This window comes from Dermacentor silvarum, chromosome 1, assembly GCF_013339745.2.
Source record: "Dermacentor silvarum isolate Dsil-2018 chromosome 1, BIME_Dsil_1.4, whole genome shotgun sequence".
Classification (NCBI taxonomy): domain Eukaryota; kingdom Metazoa; phylum Arthropoda; class Arachnida; order Ixodida; family Ixodidae; genus Dermacentor; species Dermacentor silvarum.
The window spans coordinates 72,724,878-72,741,849 of record NC_051154.1 but is presented as its reverse complement, the minus strand read 5'-3'; the positions used below and the strand labels follow the sequence as shown (position 1 = coordinate 72,741,849).

At 49.6% G+C, this 16,972-nt stretch overlaps 1 protein-coding gene across 2 annotated transcripts in view; it reads left to right on the top strand.

Annotated features, from left to right (window-relative positions):
* Positions 1-16,709, top strand: part of LOC119465780 (RNA-binding protein 12) — a 52,747-nt gene extending 36,038 nt beyond the window's left edge. For both annotated transcript variants that reach the window (XM_037726244.2, XM_037726251.2), the window contains one exon: positions 13,340-16,709. In XM_037726244.2, coding sequence (XP_037582172.1) covers positions 13,353-16,514 — 3,162 coding nt within the window. In that variant the 5' untranslated portion in view covers positions 13,340-13,352 and the 3' untranslated portion in view covers positions 16,515-16,709. The remainder of the gene's footprint in view (positions 1-13,339) is intronic.
* The last annotated feature ends 263 nt before the right edge of the window (positions 16,710-16,972 follow it).

Sequence of the window (16,972 nt, the reverse complement as noted above, 5' to 3'; positions counted from 1 at the left end):
CATCGAGGTGCGCCCGGGATTCGATCCCGCGATCTCGTGTTCAGCAGCGCAATGCCTTAGCTGACTGAGCCACCGCGGCGGGTGTCAACGCGATGAACTTTGTCTAGATCTCTGTCTGTAACTCGATTCAAACGCCCGGCGAAAACCAACCAAGCTACTAGCACTGGTGGCACGGGGTCATACACGTCAACATTATACAGCGCAAAGGAAACCTCATGCCTATTTGAGGCAAAGTATATGTACATAACCGTGATTCGCAGCGTTCATTGAATTAAGAATACACATTGGACTGGTTTTTACGTTAGTAAATGAAACACCAACGCGTTAGAAATGGTGTCGAAAAGACGCGGCTTTAAGCCAACAGTTATAAAAGGTCCCAATAGATGGCGCGACAGCAGGGCGAACGCGGGAAACTTGAATTGAGTTCAGCAAAACCTCCATTGCATCCATCATGGGAGGAGTGAGAGGGGAGGGAAGAGCGTGAGGAGTGGGAGGGGAGAGAAGAGAGGGTGTTACGTATCAGGGGCGGCGGGAGACTATCGTCTTTCGACGTCATTTTCAGCGAATTAATTAATTGTAGGGTTTTACGTGCCAAAACCAGTTCTGATTATGAGGCACGCCGTAGTGGGGGACTCCGGAAATTTGGACCACCTGGGGTTCTTTAACGTGCACCTAAATCTAAGTACACGGGTGTTTTCGCATTTCACCCCCATCGAAATGCGGCCGCCGTGGCCGGGATTCGATCCCGCGACCTCGTGCTCAGCAGCCCAACACCATAGCCACTGAGCAACCACGGCGGGTCATTTTCAGCGAAGCAAGCAGTATGCGGCCAATTTATTCTCTACCGTTGTCTTGGAAGTATCGGATAACTGCTCAATCTTCAACGCATCCATTGTGATTCAGTTACGCACAGTAATCTTCCGTCGGCTTTGTTGTAGTCAATTATAGTATCGATATTTTTTTCCAGGCTTGAGAAATAGAGCACTACAAGCTTCTTTACTCAGCGGGAGTTCTTCGCGCAAAGAACCTCTGTGGAGGGTAATTCGCCTAACTGGGGAGAACGCAGCGCAAGAACACATGCACAATGTACACGGGACGAGCGGCCGACTTACAACTGAATTTTATTGCAGCCAACTACGCCTTTATATGTGCGCGGGGCTGTATCACATTTCTACACACAATCTGTCCTGCAGATCTCTAGAAAATCGTTACATACTCTGACAACCATGCCACGCAGTGATGCGCGCACAAACACAGTAAACGCCAAAACCGATACATGACACAGTACTGCAGTCAAGGTGGGCTCGGCAAGCTTACAGCTTATTTTTTTCTTTTTTTCTTTTAATTTGCGCGCCTAATCGCTCGCCCTCATTTGACACTAGGGCGCAGACCGCTACTGCGACTCAGTAAGAGAGGTGCAACACCTGCCTGGGAAGCTAATGCTCCGTCAGGCCCAATTTCATTATCTGTTCAGGCTAGTTCAGGGCCCGGAGCCAAAAACTCGTTACTGCGCCGCTAAAATCTTCTGGAATAATGAATGCTGGCCAGTATACGGAGCCTTCAAAATTTTAAACTATCCGCAAGTTAGCAAAAGCGCAATGCTGTCGACGCAAATTCTACTAGCACAGGTAGTTCGTACGCTTTGGCGGACACAATCTTCGCGCACAAATAGTCAATAAATGCGGAAATAACGAAACATTACCTCTTTTTTTTTTAATTCCGGGAATAGCGCATACGTTTATGTTAGGTATTTGAAGACAGTCGTATTGGAAGACATTATTTTGTGTGATACCTCTAGAGCGATTGTGTTCCGAGATTCATAACCAAATTTGGCGCTCGGTACTCTTAATTTCGCAATCATTGGCGGCAGTCTCGACACAGACGCCCCCTATGTGACGTAGCTGATACCTATAGCACGCTAGTCTAAAAGCCGGTCGGAGCCGTAAAACAGCTGCACTTTTGCTCTCGGCTGGCGGAAACGAGAGTGGCTTCGCCCTTTGCCACACAATCAGCTGCGTTACGTGGGAGGTTTGTTTGTGTCGAGACTCTAGCCTCTGGAGGCGAAATTAGCGTACTGAATGTCAAATTTGATGATGAATATCTCGAAGCACAAGCGCTCCTGAAGTATAAAACAAAATGGAGTTGTCTTCAAATACGACTGTCGTTATCTATCCAATATAAACATACCATAATCTCGAAACGTAAATAAGAAATTTTGGTTATTGCGTATTTGAAAAACTTGTTCGCAAGAATTGTGTCCGCTAAAACGCCTAAACCACCTGTGCGAGCAGCATGCGCGGTTAAAAAAAAAAAAAAAAAAGTTAAACTTGCTGATAGTTATGGAGGCGCCGTAAAGCGGGTTGATGCAGATCGTACGAATGAAAACATTTCGTCCCACCCTGGTTACATGGAATAGCCGGTAGTGCCCCGGTATTCTTGATAATGGTTTGGCTTGTTGCATTTCAGACAAATGATGCTCTCTTAAATCTGTCGTATAGTGTACATAAACCCGCCGTGGTTGCCCAGTGGTTATGATGTTGGGCTACTGAGCACGATGTCGCGGGATCGAAGCCCGGCCACGGCGGCCGTCTTTCGATGGGGGTGAAATGCAGAAAACACAGGGTACTTAGATTTAGGTGCCCAGGTAGTCGACATTATTCCGGAGTCCCCCACTACTGCGTGCTTCATAATCAGATGGTGGTTTTGGCACGCAGAACCCCATAACTTTTTTTTTTTTTTCAATATTCGAAGAAACATAAGCTAGCGAGATTCTCCCTCGACATCCCAACGTTGACTCTGCATCTGCTGGCGACTCATTCTTGTTTTGTGGGGTCCGTTAGACGAACGTACTGATGTACTTACGAAACGGGCGCTTTTAAGAGACGCATGTGACAACTTGCCAATTAAAGCCCATTGGCGGTCGCTCTACAGTGGGTCGATTGCACGGCGCACACTGTTCGTGGCAAAAAGTTTCGCTAAATGGCCAGATTTACTGAATGACCGTAATTTGTTCTGCGAAATGGCCGAAACATAATGTGAGTGATACTAACGTATGATAGCGGGACTACCAATTTTAGTGGTTGATATTGAAGTCTGCGACTATTTTCTCATTTCTACGTTTGTGGAAGAAATCTGCGAGCAGTTAGCACCCTTAATACTTCATGAAGCATGAAACCGTAGTTCCATGAACTCGTGACAGTTTTTCATACTACTGTCTTGTTTGTATATTTGTTGATAAGGTGATTACTTATCTCGGCGTAAGTAAAGGCCAGGGGCCAAATACACGAAACGTTTTATTCGTAAGACCTGTTCATCATTGGCCGGTTGCTTTCCGCTATCACTATTGGCCACTGCCTTTTAGTGCGTACCCCACTGCGCTGTATAAACAAGAGCCTTTGTAAATTCGGCCCCAATTTATCGAAGGCGATCACCTGTTTCGTGCTTCCATGGACGTCACGTAAACGCACTCACTGCTTACGAACAGCCCATGTCGACTCTCACGAACGTTCTAACGCCTGCGTGGCCGATTTTTCAAATATTTGTTAGGTACTTTGGTCGATGCGCTTCCGATATATGACTACAGTACAGCGCGTCCAAGCAGCAATGATGGCTGTCGCACCACATCGTATAGTTTATTCGCCTCACCTTAAACAGCTCATATCTTTGCACGTATCCGATGTACTGTTTGTTGGTACAGCACCGTTGTATTCGTCGACAGCGCTAGTGTCCAGTACCTTTGTTTACATCGTACCTTTCCTCTCCATTCGCTGCGTGTCAGTGTATGCGAGAGCCGCCACACCCTGACACACTCTCCTCGTACGGTTCAGCACCTCCTCCCGGCACGGCGAGTGCCACACACGTCCTCCTCGTTCTTGGCTAGTGCTGTGTGTGCGCGTGCGCATGGTGCAGTCAAGGTGCGCTAATTCCAACCTGCTTTGTCGAGCGCCGTAGTCCGCACCTGTACAAGGCGCGGGAGAGTTGCGCCCTCCACTGGTGGCTCCTCCCGTCCAGCCATCGCGGGATGACACAAGAACCAAGGTCGACGCCCCGCAACCGCTCCGTCGTTACTGCCGCTGCGCCTTGGACCCTCGGAGCAAGCCAAGTGAGGCGTTCGCCTTGGACTATTTACGCGGCTTTTAGACGTGGCACTGCACGCAACGCATCGCGAATCTCGGGAGGATCGACAGTCATGCGCTCGTCGATGTTGTCGTTATGGTTGGATAGTTTATTTTCTGTGCCCATCAGCAGCCGAATGGCCTGCTCAACAGTTACACGTTGTCATAGTACATTTTTCACGCACTACGAAGACCTTGGTGCCGTTTGATTTTTTTTTTAAGAGCTCCTTTTAAACAGTCACTCAACATTACATACAAAAAGAAACTGGAGGAAAACTCGTATTCATAAACATGTCAATTAAATATGTCATCGTGAAAGAATGATGAATTGAAAGTGTTATGAGATTGCGCCATTGGACAAACGAATTTAAAATCCGGGTACAATGTACGTACGTATACACTTGCAGATTGTGCCACTCGGAACACGAAAACACGGCAATGACAAAAGTACGTCACAGTCAAGCGTACTATGCACAAAACTTGGCGCGAAACGTATGTCATACGGAAGCCTTCTACCGAACAAGTTTTCCAGCCCAAGATCTGTCAAAATTCAACTTTGACTGTAAAACACCGTAGGCGCGCCTGATATACCTGTCATATACAATACGTACAAATATTTACTTCTTCAGTTAGATCATTCAACGTAAGAGAGAGCGAGTTGCACACCACAAATGCGAAGACGCGACTGCACGACAACCCAATAGAGAGCGTCAAAACAGTGAAATATGCGATGTATGTATATTTTTATATCGTGAAATCGCACCAAGAGTGCCATAAAGGGCGACCTGCCTCACTCCTGAACGCGCCGGTCAGGTTGACAGGTGACGCGGTCAGGTGACGCGGCGGCCGAATTTCGATGGGGGCGAAATGCAAAAACCCCGGTGTACCGTGCATTGGGTGCACGATAAAGGACCCCAGGCGGTTAAAATTATCCGGGTTCCTGTGGAAAAGTGCACTATGACGTGCCTCATAAACGTATCTTGGTTTTGGCATGTAAGACCCCAGAATGGATAACAGCGGAGCTATTTAAGCTTGGCGTTGCACCGTTCGGCGTGTAACAAAACTCGGTGGGCCGATCCTGGCGGCAGTGCAGAAAGGGTCCAAGCGCGATGGCGCACACGCCTGTAACTAGCGAAGCTGAGCCTGGCTAACTCTAGCTAAGCATGGTTGGGACTACTTAAGCTTAGTCAGTCATCGATAGTCAATCAATAGCTAATCAATCAATAATCAATAAATTCCTGAAAATGCTGGGGATGACTTGGTAGTGCTTAGCCTAGCCCAAAAGCCCGGACTAGCTAGGTGCCCATCAGCTCTGCTGTCTCTTTAGCATTGCACCCCAGTGTAAGCTACGCTAATTTTTTTCTTTTTTTTAAATCCCGCGGACTATGGGATGTACCGCCTGTCGTCAGGCTTCTGTGCCATCGCAAAGACTCGTTTCATTTTTTATAGAATAGTCACGGCGATACGTTCTTCGCAACTGATGAATGTAATGTAAACCCCCTTCAACATACACTCGTTAAAAAATGAACTGCTGTTTTGTTCTTTTTTGTCTTAGTGCTCATTAAAATTTTAAGTTGAACTCTAGCGCCCATTGTTTAGCTTATGTACTCATTGTTTGCCACTGGGCATAAAGGAAGCTGTAGAGAATGAATGTTTCCGCTTTAGGACAGTAGTGACTAAGCATTTCCAGTCCGGGAAGGCAGGCGGGATACGAGCTCAAGGTTTACTGCGGCCCGTTCGTGAAGAACTGTAACGAACTACAAGAACTTGTCTCGCGTCGTTGCAGACAGATTCAACAGAATTATCTCGTTTTTAATGCCGTGTACATGCGGATCGCTGGCGCTGGAAACTAGAGTAGCACAATTGGCTGCGTGTGTATGTTCGAAAAGAGCTGGTGATACTTGATTTTACCAATACTTCTGGACTATTTTACCACTATTTGATAGACATATTGGCAGAGAGCTCGGTTTTCCAGCCGCAGTACAACGCTTCTACGGTCCACGTTGAGTGGCAAAAAGAATGCGACGGAACAATCGTCCATGCCGAAAGCTTTCAATAGCTTAGCATGATCGAATAACGTTGACGCCTTGCCTTGCCTGACACAAGAAATCGGCTGCCGGTAATTTGTGGTGACACGAGCGGGCTTCCCGCCCTAACGGTGGCGCACCCAAGAAGAAGAAAAAAACTATTGCATCGCTACACGGCAGTTAGTGTCTATTTCACAGCTGAACGTTTTGCTATGTGGATGGCTGCGCAAAAAATTCTAACCGACCAACACACACGATCAAAGCAGTCGTTTATACAGATTCTTTATGTGCACTAAAGGCGCTTAAACTGGATAGCACGAACCTCTCATAGACGATATTTTAAACATGATGTCATGACTCCTCCGTAAGTCAAGGCCAAATTCATCCGTTTCTGCTGGGTCCCAAGCCACGTTTGTTTGCCCGGAAATGAAAAGGCGGATGAATGTGCCGCTAAGGCAGAGCACCAAACTGTTTCGATAATAAAGGATTCGGGACGCGCTCCAAGCTATTCGCCAAGCGCTCACATTCAAATGACAATGTGGATGGAAATCCATGGAAAACAAGAACTGCAACTTGATAAACCTGTCCTCGGTGAATGGAAAACATGTTATCGTCAAGAATGCTTTGTCGAAGTAATTTTGTATCGACTTCAAATGGGGCACACACACCTCGCAAACAATTTATTACTGACAAAGGAAGAGCAGCCGGCATGCGATGAATAAATACCACAAGACACTTAAGTAATGCACATTTTAATTACACGTTCACATGTCGCAACACAAACATGAAAGTACACCTGCGAATAATGCAAATTACACATACCTCTACAACCCACTTCAATTTTAGGTGATCCACTTGTCCCTGCCAGAAGTTCGGAACTTCCTAGACTGAAGCCGACGTTTTGAATAAGCTTTAGAGGCAGCACAGCTTTTGCTTCTTTTATTATTGATTTTATAACACCTTGTGGCTGGCGCAGCTCAGTCTGTCAGTTTTGCGCCATTAAACTTGATCTAACTAGCTAGCCAGCCAGCTACCTTGCCATGAGGTCCCTAAGCGGCTTCGCGTGCTCAAAGCCACAGGCCCTGCTTGCGGTGTTTTGTACGCCCGGCCGATAGCGTCCCCTAACTTTGGTTCCCGTATTTCTGAAATTCCCTTAATGATCTTAATATTTACAAAACCTGCAGCGTTGATAGCTAGCGAAACATTGCTCTTGCTCACCAGGAACGCGTGGAATCGTTTTCCAGCGGTAATGCTCAGCAGCATGAAACAGCTTCGCACTTGAAGATCCCAGATCAGGACGAATTTTTACCCATCTGCGAAGCTTTGCATCTGTGGAAACCCGTACGGGTCTCCTTTGTAGTGTCGTGCTACATTCGGGTGAATGACAATTTTTCCTGTCAATAATTTCATAATGGTCTGGCCCACATAATGATGTATACATCCCGGACACGGTGGCCGCATTTCGATGGGGGCGAAATGCGAAAACACCCGTGTACTTAGATTTAGGTGCACGTTAAAGAACCCCAGGTGGTCCAAATTATTCCGGAGTCCTCCACTACGGCGTGCCCCATAATCAGGTCGTGGTTTTGGCACGTAAAACCACATAATTAAAAAAAGTATGCGTGTTTCTGCGCCAACGTGCGTGAGAATCTCATGTGCATCAATCTCGTCTGTGTATCAGTGGTTTTGCATGAAGACTAAGAACATGCAGTTTTATTTTCTGTGCTTCTAGCTAGCTCATGCAGTGTTCACTCACATTCAAATTATATATTAATTGGTGTCGCTAATGTGTAGATCGAGAGCAGAAGCATTGCTTGAAGCTTTCTCTCCGGTAATCACTATATTTTCTCTTCCCTTAATCAGCGGTCTGGTAGGTCCGAAACTTGTACCTAACGAGCACAGAAAAAGTCCATCATAACATCTGATCCGTTAGATAAAAACAACGGAAGCGCATTGCGCGATATTTAACACTCAAAAAAAAAAAAAGTTATTTGTCGAGTACGAGCTCGCTATTCGAAAACTAATAAAGAAACTTCGAAAAATATTTCCAGCTTCAAAAGAACTGTATTCAGAAAAGTATTCAGTCCCTTGACATATTTGTTGATAAGTACTGCAAGTTTTCTGTGGGGATTTTAGCAGGGTACCGTACAAAATGTAACAATTTACAGTTAACGGTATGATGCAAAGCGCAATACGCAATGTAGAAATAAATACAAACCACGTCGCTGTGGGTGCCAGAACGTCACTATTGGTTAGCTTATTCCCCCGAGTAACGGTTCGTGGAAAGAAAAAAAAAAATAGCGTAGCTTGCACTGGAGGCGCTATGCTAAAGGGGCAGCGGAGAAGATGGGCACTTAGCTGGTCCTGGCCTTTGCTAGGCTAAGCACTGCCAAGTCATCCCCAGCATTTCCCGGAATTTATTGATAGATCGATTAGCTATTGATTGGCTATCGATGACTGACTAAGCTTAAGTAGTCGGTAGAAGGCTCAGCTTCGCTAGTTCACAGGGGTATGTGCCATTGCGCTTGGACCCTTTCTGCACTACCGCCAGGATCGGCCCTCATTTTCTGTTTACGCGTCACGGACTTAAGGCCGGCTGAAACAGCTCAGCTGTTAATAAAATTATTTCTAGTGCGGAAAGGTGTTACGGACAGATCATGCCTGCTTGTTGGCGTAAAAAAAAAAAAAAAAAAAGTTAAACCAATCTTATAACGCCCCTTAGTTAACTGAAATAGCAACTTCAGTCGCGAACTGCTCCTTTGGCTTTTGATTACTGAAATTGATGTCCTACCAAAGTTGAATTTAGGTTGCTTCACTTTTTGATGTCCACTTGTTTTCTCTCAAAATCTGTGAGCAGCAACTCCCTCTTCTCCGTTCGTACGCTGCTTCTTATAATTGGTTCACAACACCCTTGTAAGAGAAAAGAAAGTAATCTTAGAAGGGGAGCTGCTTACTTCCCGTCGAAAGGAGTGCAGTCGAACCCGTATATATCGAACCTGAAGGGGAGCACAAGAAAGTTCGATATAAAGGGAATTCGATATAGGCAATTTGCTACCGTGGACTTCTTCCGGCCTGCCTCAACACGCTGGATCACTTTCAACTTCATTGCAACGTCCAAGTTGATTCTCTACATTTGCAGCAGCGGCCATCACTTGCGGACAATGACACCGTAAACATACACTCAATGCACACGACGACGCCCCCGAAAATCGGAAAGAAGGAATGTTGACGTTCGAGGTAGCACGCGGACTAGCCGAACAGCTCGACGGTGCTCAACTGACTGCACACAGAGGCGCGCAAGGAGCGCAAAAAAAAAAAAAAAAAAAAAAAAGAAAAAAGAAAAAAAAAATTACAGGAACGTTTCACTTCGTGAACGCGGGTGATGCGCAAGCTGTGGGTCGCACCGACGCTTCGCCTCGTTTCGCCACGTTCGAAATATCGAATGTGCGGGTGAACGAGCGTTCTATATACGCGTGCACCAGCCCTATACATTTGCATGGGATTTTCAAGGGGATTTCACAGCTGTTCCATATACACATTATATGTGGGTCCGATATATCCGGGTTCGACTGTATGGTCCGTTACAACACAATAGCTTGGAAGTTGCTGTCAAAAAAGGCGTGCTACGCCTGCTCTGTTTCTGCGCGCTGCAAAATGTTGATTTGTGGCTTCCAAAGTCACGAAGAGGAGGCGCCGCAGTTCAACAGCAAACAACCAACATGCCGCCGATCGCGTTCTACAGTCACACATTGAAGAACGGTGGGTGCCGGTCTTACAAATACGACACAATTGTACTTAGATTTAGGTGCACGTTAAAGAACCCCAGGTGGTCGACATTATTCCGGAGTCCCCCACTACTGCGTGTCTCATAATCAAATGGTGGTTTTGGCACGTAAAACCCATTTTTTTTTTTTTACGCACGTGCACTTGTGCACAAAGGCATTTTTGTTCGCAAGAACGCCACGAGATTTGGACACTTGTGAAGTTCGCAGAGGGATTGGGCGAGGTGAACAGAGGCGATTGGCTGGCGCATGCATAAATTCGCATTCAGGTGCGTTTACCGTATGCGTAACCTCTTACGTAACCGTAACTTATCAACCGTATACGTAACCTGTGACTGACTTTAGTTATCGGGTTCCGCTGGCGTCCTTGACAAACTTGTGCCTCGCCATCCATACTTGCTGTACCCGCCCTTTTCCGGGCAGTCGGTGTTGGCAGTACCCACTCTTCGGCGCTCCTCGGCTGTCGTGGAACTTGGGGGCACATTGAGAGCTTGCCATTGCAGGCCGTGGTAACCTGCAAAGTACTACACGCTTTCTAGCGTGCCGTTGCGGCTGCACGAGTTTCCAAGCCGCGTTTGCCCCTGGACATATTTTATCCACAGAGCGCTTTCGTATAGGAAGAGCAGGGGAAAGCTAAGCGACAGCCGCGTCGGCGAGTGCTGTTGCAGCGTCCCAATTTTACGAGCATATACTCCACCCCACGAGGTTTCTGAAGGCACGTAGCTTGTGCATGTGCCTGCGCAGCACATTTGCTGGGCAATTTGCACTGTCGCTTCGTAGGTCGGGCTTATCCGGAAAGTGCCGCATAAGCGGGTTTTACTAAATGATCTCGTATTACACTGCGTGCGTCAAAAAGCGACCAAACTTTAGCACAGTATTCCGCACATTGGAAAATCTGTTGGCAGCCCACGTCATTTTTCTTTTTCTGCGTCACCTGCATACACCCACACGTGTACCGTTGCACTGACGCACACTCGTTCCAAGATCTCGCACTAAGGTATGAACTATACCACGATAGTTCAAGGGAGGGAACGCTACTAGTTATGCGCTTTTCATAGTTAGTGCAGCGAAGAATGTTAAGTTGGGTGGGTGGATTACACTTCTGTAACGCCACAAACGTCTTTCTCACTGTGCGCGGAGTCTTGGTAAGCCAAAAAAGGCGGAAAGGCGTGCTTGAAGTTCCCGCCCTAGCTCTTCGCTACGTCGCGAGTTACATAGTCGTCACAGTAGCCGCGTTTACGTGGATGAGAATGCAGCGTTACAGTGTACCAGAATAGCGTGTCGCATTTTTTTTGGCGCATCACGGCAATTACTACGATACAGCGTTTACATGTGAAGCATTTCCCGTCGTCCGAAACAAGCTGGAACCGGTTTCCAGCGATTTGTATTCCGCCGGCGAGTGGAGGAGAGCATAGTGCAGCTGCCGCGAGACGACTTACCCCGTCTCGAGCTACACTCCCCTGTCGCATCAGTGCGGAAGGCGAATCGCATTGCTACGACACTGATGCGATGCGCATTCACGTAAATGGCGGTTATGTGCTATAGCGCATTACCGCCGTTTTCGTGAATGCGACGCGCCAGTTGTCGCATTCATGTAAACACCGGTAGTGTTTGTTTGGGGCTATAGCCAAGCTTTTTAAGCTTTAAAAAAACTTTCATAAACAAAACCGGGCATAAGGTCGTACTAATGCACCGCCGCTGCATGTGGTTTTCTCTCCAGTAACAGGCAACGTTTTCCCGCCTGATAAATGCAGATGCAGTATTTGGAGAAAGAAAAATACTTCACCAGACTAAATGCAACTTGCTTTTCAGTGTTCCTCTAAGCGTGCTTCCAAGTTGCAGGAACAGTTCGTCTGTGAACACCGTTCCCTTCGAAGCAGGAGTTGCTCTTTTTTATTCGAGTTTGCCATCGTACCCCACATAGCTCGTTATTTCTGTACATGCGGAACACACGCAGTAATGCGAAGACGAGAAAACTGCCTATCAACTTACGTCATCTCGATTTCGAGCGTCACCAAGCCTCGTATGGAAGCTTTGTTAAGGAAACACAGCGCCAAAACAAGCAGAGCGTTCTAATGAATAAATTCTTGCTCCCAGGAGCTGGAATTTAACCAGCGTTGGTGTTGTCAGCGCGTGAGTATCATCTTTCCGATGTCCTTGTCTGTAACGCGCTACCGTAATCTGTACCAATGGCACACCACCATGCAGACTGAAATATCATCCTTAGCGTTGTAAGTTGAACGCTGGTTTATCCATGTTACAGTGCCAACTAGGCATAAATAGCGCGTAATTTACTAATTGCTTCGTAATAACATACTTGCTTTTCATCCGTAGTGGCCCTGCAAGTGGTAAACGCAAAACCAGACGCGTTTGGGCTGTTCTGGAACTTTAGCGCTTGTACACCTCAGCGCCACCATGCACGGTTGTTCATGTTCCCGAGGTTTTGGCCCCTGTTCTAATACTCCCAATATTTCAACGTTTCAGCGTACGTGATTGGGTTGCTTTAAAACTTGCGAGCTCTGACCAGTATTCCAACACAGGCTAACGGCACCGTCGTCGTGTTGCAACTACAAGATTAGCTCAGCCACCAGACCCAACAGTGCTCGTCGGCCAACAAAGTTTGACCCTGTTGGCTCGCAGCGAAACAACGTAGTTGCTATATTGCTAACACGCTATCTTTCTATGCACAGGTTCTATGGCACCTTAGATGTTGGCAGCATGTTGACTTGTCGGCGAACGCGATTTTTTGTTTTGATGTTGGCGCCGTAGTTAGTGGAATGTGACAAATCTTGCAAAAAGAGTCCGTGAAGGCAACCTACCTCAATTTCTTTAGTAGGAATGCTGCCTTGAAGGCACTGCTAAAGCCTCTCTATGAATCTACACCTTCTCTTAATTCCTACTCGGTTACAAACTAAAATGTAATGCGCGCGAACTCGACGCGAAAGTAAGCAACGACAACCCGGATCTCTTCTGCGCATTTCTCACTGCGGCGAAACATACTTCAGTAAGCCATCAAAAATTAACATGAGCTTCCCAAAGGAGTGTGCGTCGTTCGCGGTTTAGCCTATCAGACACTTGTACGGACCAGCATTGTGGGAGGATATGGAACGGGCTATAATGATCTAGAATCTGCATTATAGCTGTAAAACACGAAAGATGCCCACGAAGTGTTTATTCTTTCTTTTTAATTTTATTTTTTCTGTTGAGCTTAAGAATTCGACATGTTTCCTTGCTTTACTGTCTGAAGGTCACTGCAGCCAGCAGTCGCCATTTTGTGCTGGCAGTCGGTGGCTCAGTGCTCAAGCACTGTTTTCAAATGACGCTTGCGAAGCAAACAAAAGGTAGCCTGTTGACGAACAGGCTTGGTGCACTTTCGCGTTCTCTTCCTCAAGGTGGTCGCCATCTGTCCTTGCAGGCAACCGTCCACCATGTCCATCATCATCCGACTGCAGAACTTGCCATGGGCAGCAAACTCGCTGGACATTCGTCGCTACTTCCAGGGCCTCAACATTCCCGAGGGCGGCGTGCACATCGTGGGCGGCGAGAAGGGCGACGCCTTCATCGCCTTCGGCAGCGACGAAGATGCGCGCCAGGCCATGGAGCGCGATGGCGGCAAAATCAAGGAAGTCCGCATCAAGCTTCTGCTCAGCTCGCGCGCCGAGATGCAGCGCATCATCGACCAGGCGCGCGCTCAGCATACGGCACCTCCTCCTGTCAAGAAAGAGGAGCGCCGTCGCCCTAGTCCTGACGACCGCTCGCGTAGGCCACCACGGGACCGTTCACCGAGGCGCCGGTCGTCGCGGCGGGACCGCAGCCACAGCCGCTCGCCGCCGTACCGCAGGGAGAAGGACCGATCGCGATCTTCGCGCTCTGACGAGCGCCGCCGAAGCTTTGACGACCCGGGTCGAGTGCCGGAACCCTCAAAGGTGTCCAATGGCCAGGCGTCAGAGCGCAAAGGTTGGGATGAAAAGCCGCCTTACACAGATCCGAGCAAAACGGCGCCGCCAATCTTCCCCATCGGCAACGTGAACCAGGCGGCACGGCCGCAAAGTGACGTCAACGCGGCACCTGTGAACATGGCTTGCCAACCCGCAGCGCTTCCGAATTTGGCGGCTTTCAACCTGCCTCCTGTTGGCTTGATGAGCAACTTGTCAGGTCTTGCAGCTAACATGATGGGCGGCTTGATGGGCGCTGCTGGCGGCGACATGATGGGTGGTATGGCGGCCAACATGGGTGAAGGCGTGCCCGCCAACGTGGCCAGCAGTCTTCCCAGCAGTCTCGCTGGTCAAATCGGTGGTGGCATGTCAGGCAGCATGGCCGCCAATATGGCCGGAGGTATGCCTGGGAACGTCACTGGCGGAGTGCCTGCTGCAATTCCTGGTGGTTTGGCTGGCAACATTCCTGGAAGCATGCCCGGCCACATGGGTGGCATGTCGGGCGCTGCTGCTGGCATGGTCGCCAATGTGAGCGGCGGAATGGTTGCTGGGATGCCTGGCAACATGGCTGCCAACATGCCAGGTGCTTTCGGAATGGGTGATGCGATGGGTGTGCCAAACAACATGGAAAGCATGGGAAACATGGCTCCTGGCTTCGTCGATCGACGTTTAGACGGCGCTGGAAAAGTGGACCGAAAGAGCGATGGAGGGCCCCCTGTGGGAGCACGCGACGTGTCCCGTCACGCGGAAGAGAGTTGCTGCGTCGAACTGCGTGGTCTAACCGGGGCTCCGACTCCTCGAGATGTGAAGGACCTTTTCCGAGGACTGCGTATATTCAGCGGCTGCATTCGCGTGGCCACTTCGGAAACCGGTATCAAGAGTGTTGTGGTGCGTTTTGCCAACAAGTGGGATGCTCGTGAGGCAATTCAGGGTGACTACAAGATACTGTGTGGCGATCCTATCCAGGTAGTTCCTTTCCCTGAGGACCTTTTTGAACAAACTGAATTGCTCGTCTCACCCTCTGCGGTACCACCTAACCAGGGCCGCTCCCGCGAATCCGACATGGTCGTCGTAATGAAGGGTCTTCCTTACAATACAAGTGAGCAAGACGTCCTGCAGTTTTTCTCGGGGCTCAATGTTTTGGACATCTTTGTGGAACATGAGCGTAGTGGTCGCGCCATCGGCACGGCCTTCGTGGAATTCGGTGACAAGAGAGACTTTGAAACTGCCATGAGTATGCAGAGACGCAAAATCGGCCACCGATACATCGAGCTCTCTGTGGGTAGCCGTGACGCCATGTATGCGGCGAGAAATGGCGATAATATCCGGCCAGATGGCATGCCAGTGAGTCGCCGAGATGAAGAGCCGCCTGTGGCTCATGGAGCAGGCCCGGACCGCGCTCCCGAAGTAGGTCACGGGCCCGGACCGATGCACGGACCTGGGATGGGCCCTGCGGTCCCGGCCCACGGGCCTGGCCACCCGCTCGTGCCACCTGGACACACCTGCGTTTCCATGCTTGGATTGCCGAACACGGTGACCGACAGGGACATCGCTGACTTCTTCAGCACTCAGGGTGTCATACCACGCGCCATTCATATAATGCTCGGTGCAAATGGTGTGCCTACTGGTCACGCATTTGCCGAATTTGCGACTCATGCCGACTGCGAGAGGGCATTCCTGCAAGACGGCGCGAATCTTGGGCCGCATGTAATAGCGCTCAAGACGATACCGTACAGCGAAGTAGCGCAAGCGTTGGGAGGCCACCACCGTCCCGACGGCCGGCCAGACGGTCGCCCTGATAACCGCTATGACAACCGCTTCGATGGTCGCCTCCACAACCGCGGCGGTGACGGTCGGCCCGAACGGCCGGGCATGCGGCCCGAGGGGCGCTTCGAGCCAGGACCGCCGGGGCCACCTCCGCGTGAGCGCGATGGTCCGCCTAAACGGCCGCTGCTCGAGCGCTCCTCGCGGCCGCCCCTGTTCCCCGAGGCAGGGCCTCGTCGTGGTCCGCTCTTCCCTGACCGAGGAGGGCCCCTTCCCGACCGCGGAGGGCCCCTTCCCGACCGCGGAGGGCCCCTTCCCGACCGCGGAGGGCCCCTTCCCGACCGCGGAGGGCCCCTTCCCGACCGCGGAGGGCCCCTTCCGGAACGCGGAGGGCCCCTTCCCGACCGCGGAGGGCCCCTTCCCGAACGTGGAGGGCCCCTTGCCGAACGTGGAGGGCTCCTTCCGGAACGTGGAGGGCCCCTTCCGGAACGTGGAGGGCCCCTTCCGGAACGTGGAGGGCCCCTTCCGGAACGTGGAGGGCCCCTTCCGGAACGTGGAGGGCCCCTTCCCGAACGCGGAGGGCCACTGCTGAGGGCGCCGCGTCACGAGGAACCGCCGCCACCGCCGCGTGGTATGGATAGCTTCGGTAAGCCCGGATGCGTCGTCACCGCCACGAACATCCCGTACCGCGCTGGCGTCGACGATATCATCAACTTCTTCCAGGGCTACGAATTGACCAAAGAGAATGTCATGCGGCGCTTCAACGACCGGGGCCAGGCGACGGGTGACGCACGGATTGCCTTTCCGACACCGCGAGACGCGCAGGAAGCCCTCTCGAAATTCAACAACCGACCGATGCAAGGCCGAGCGATCTCATTGGGCATATTGTGAACTCTCGTCCCCATCATCTTCATTCACTGTGCAGTCTTTTGTTTTGTTTTCATTTGTGAGTTAAGTGATGCAGTTTCTGAGCGTGTTCCCAGTCGTGAAGTGCACCATTCTTGTACAGAAACTTATCATCCAAAGTTGAGCTACCATGGTTGGCTCTCATGTATAGTCATTCATTAAAAGTCATTTTGTTGTCCATGCTGGTGTCTTGCTTTTTCCTGGGCTATAATTACCTCAGGTTTGTACGAACACATCCTCGCAGCGAAGACGATGACAGTTAATCATACGTCTTCCCATTGCTGCAAACGCAATTCTTGGTCATTCACATTTGATGCACATTTCCGACGTTGCAGATATGTTTCACACGTAGTAAGTAGCGCTTTTCTTCGCTGGAGCGCGCACACAATGTAATTAATAGCTAGTTTTGCCGGCTGACAAACTACTACTACAATCTTTCATTA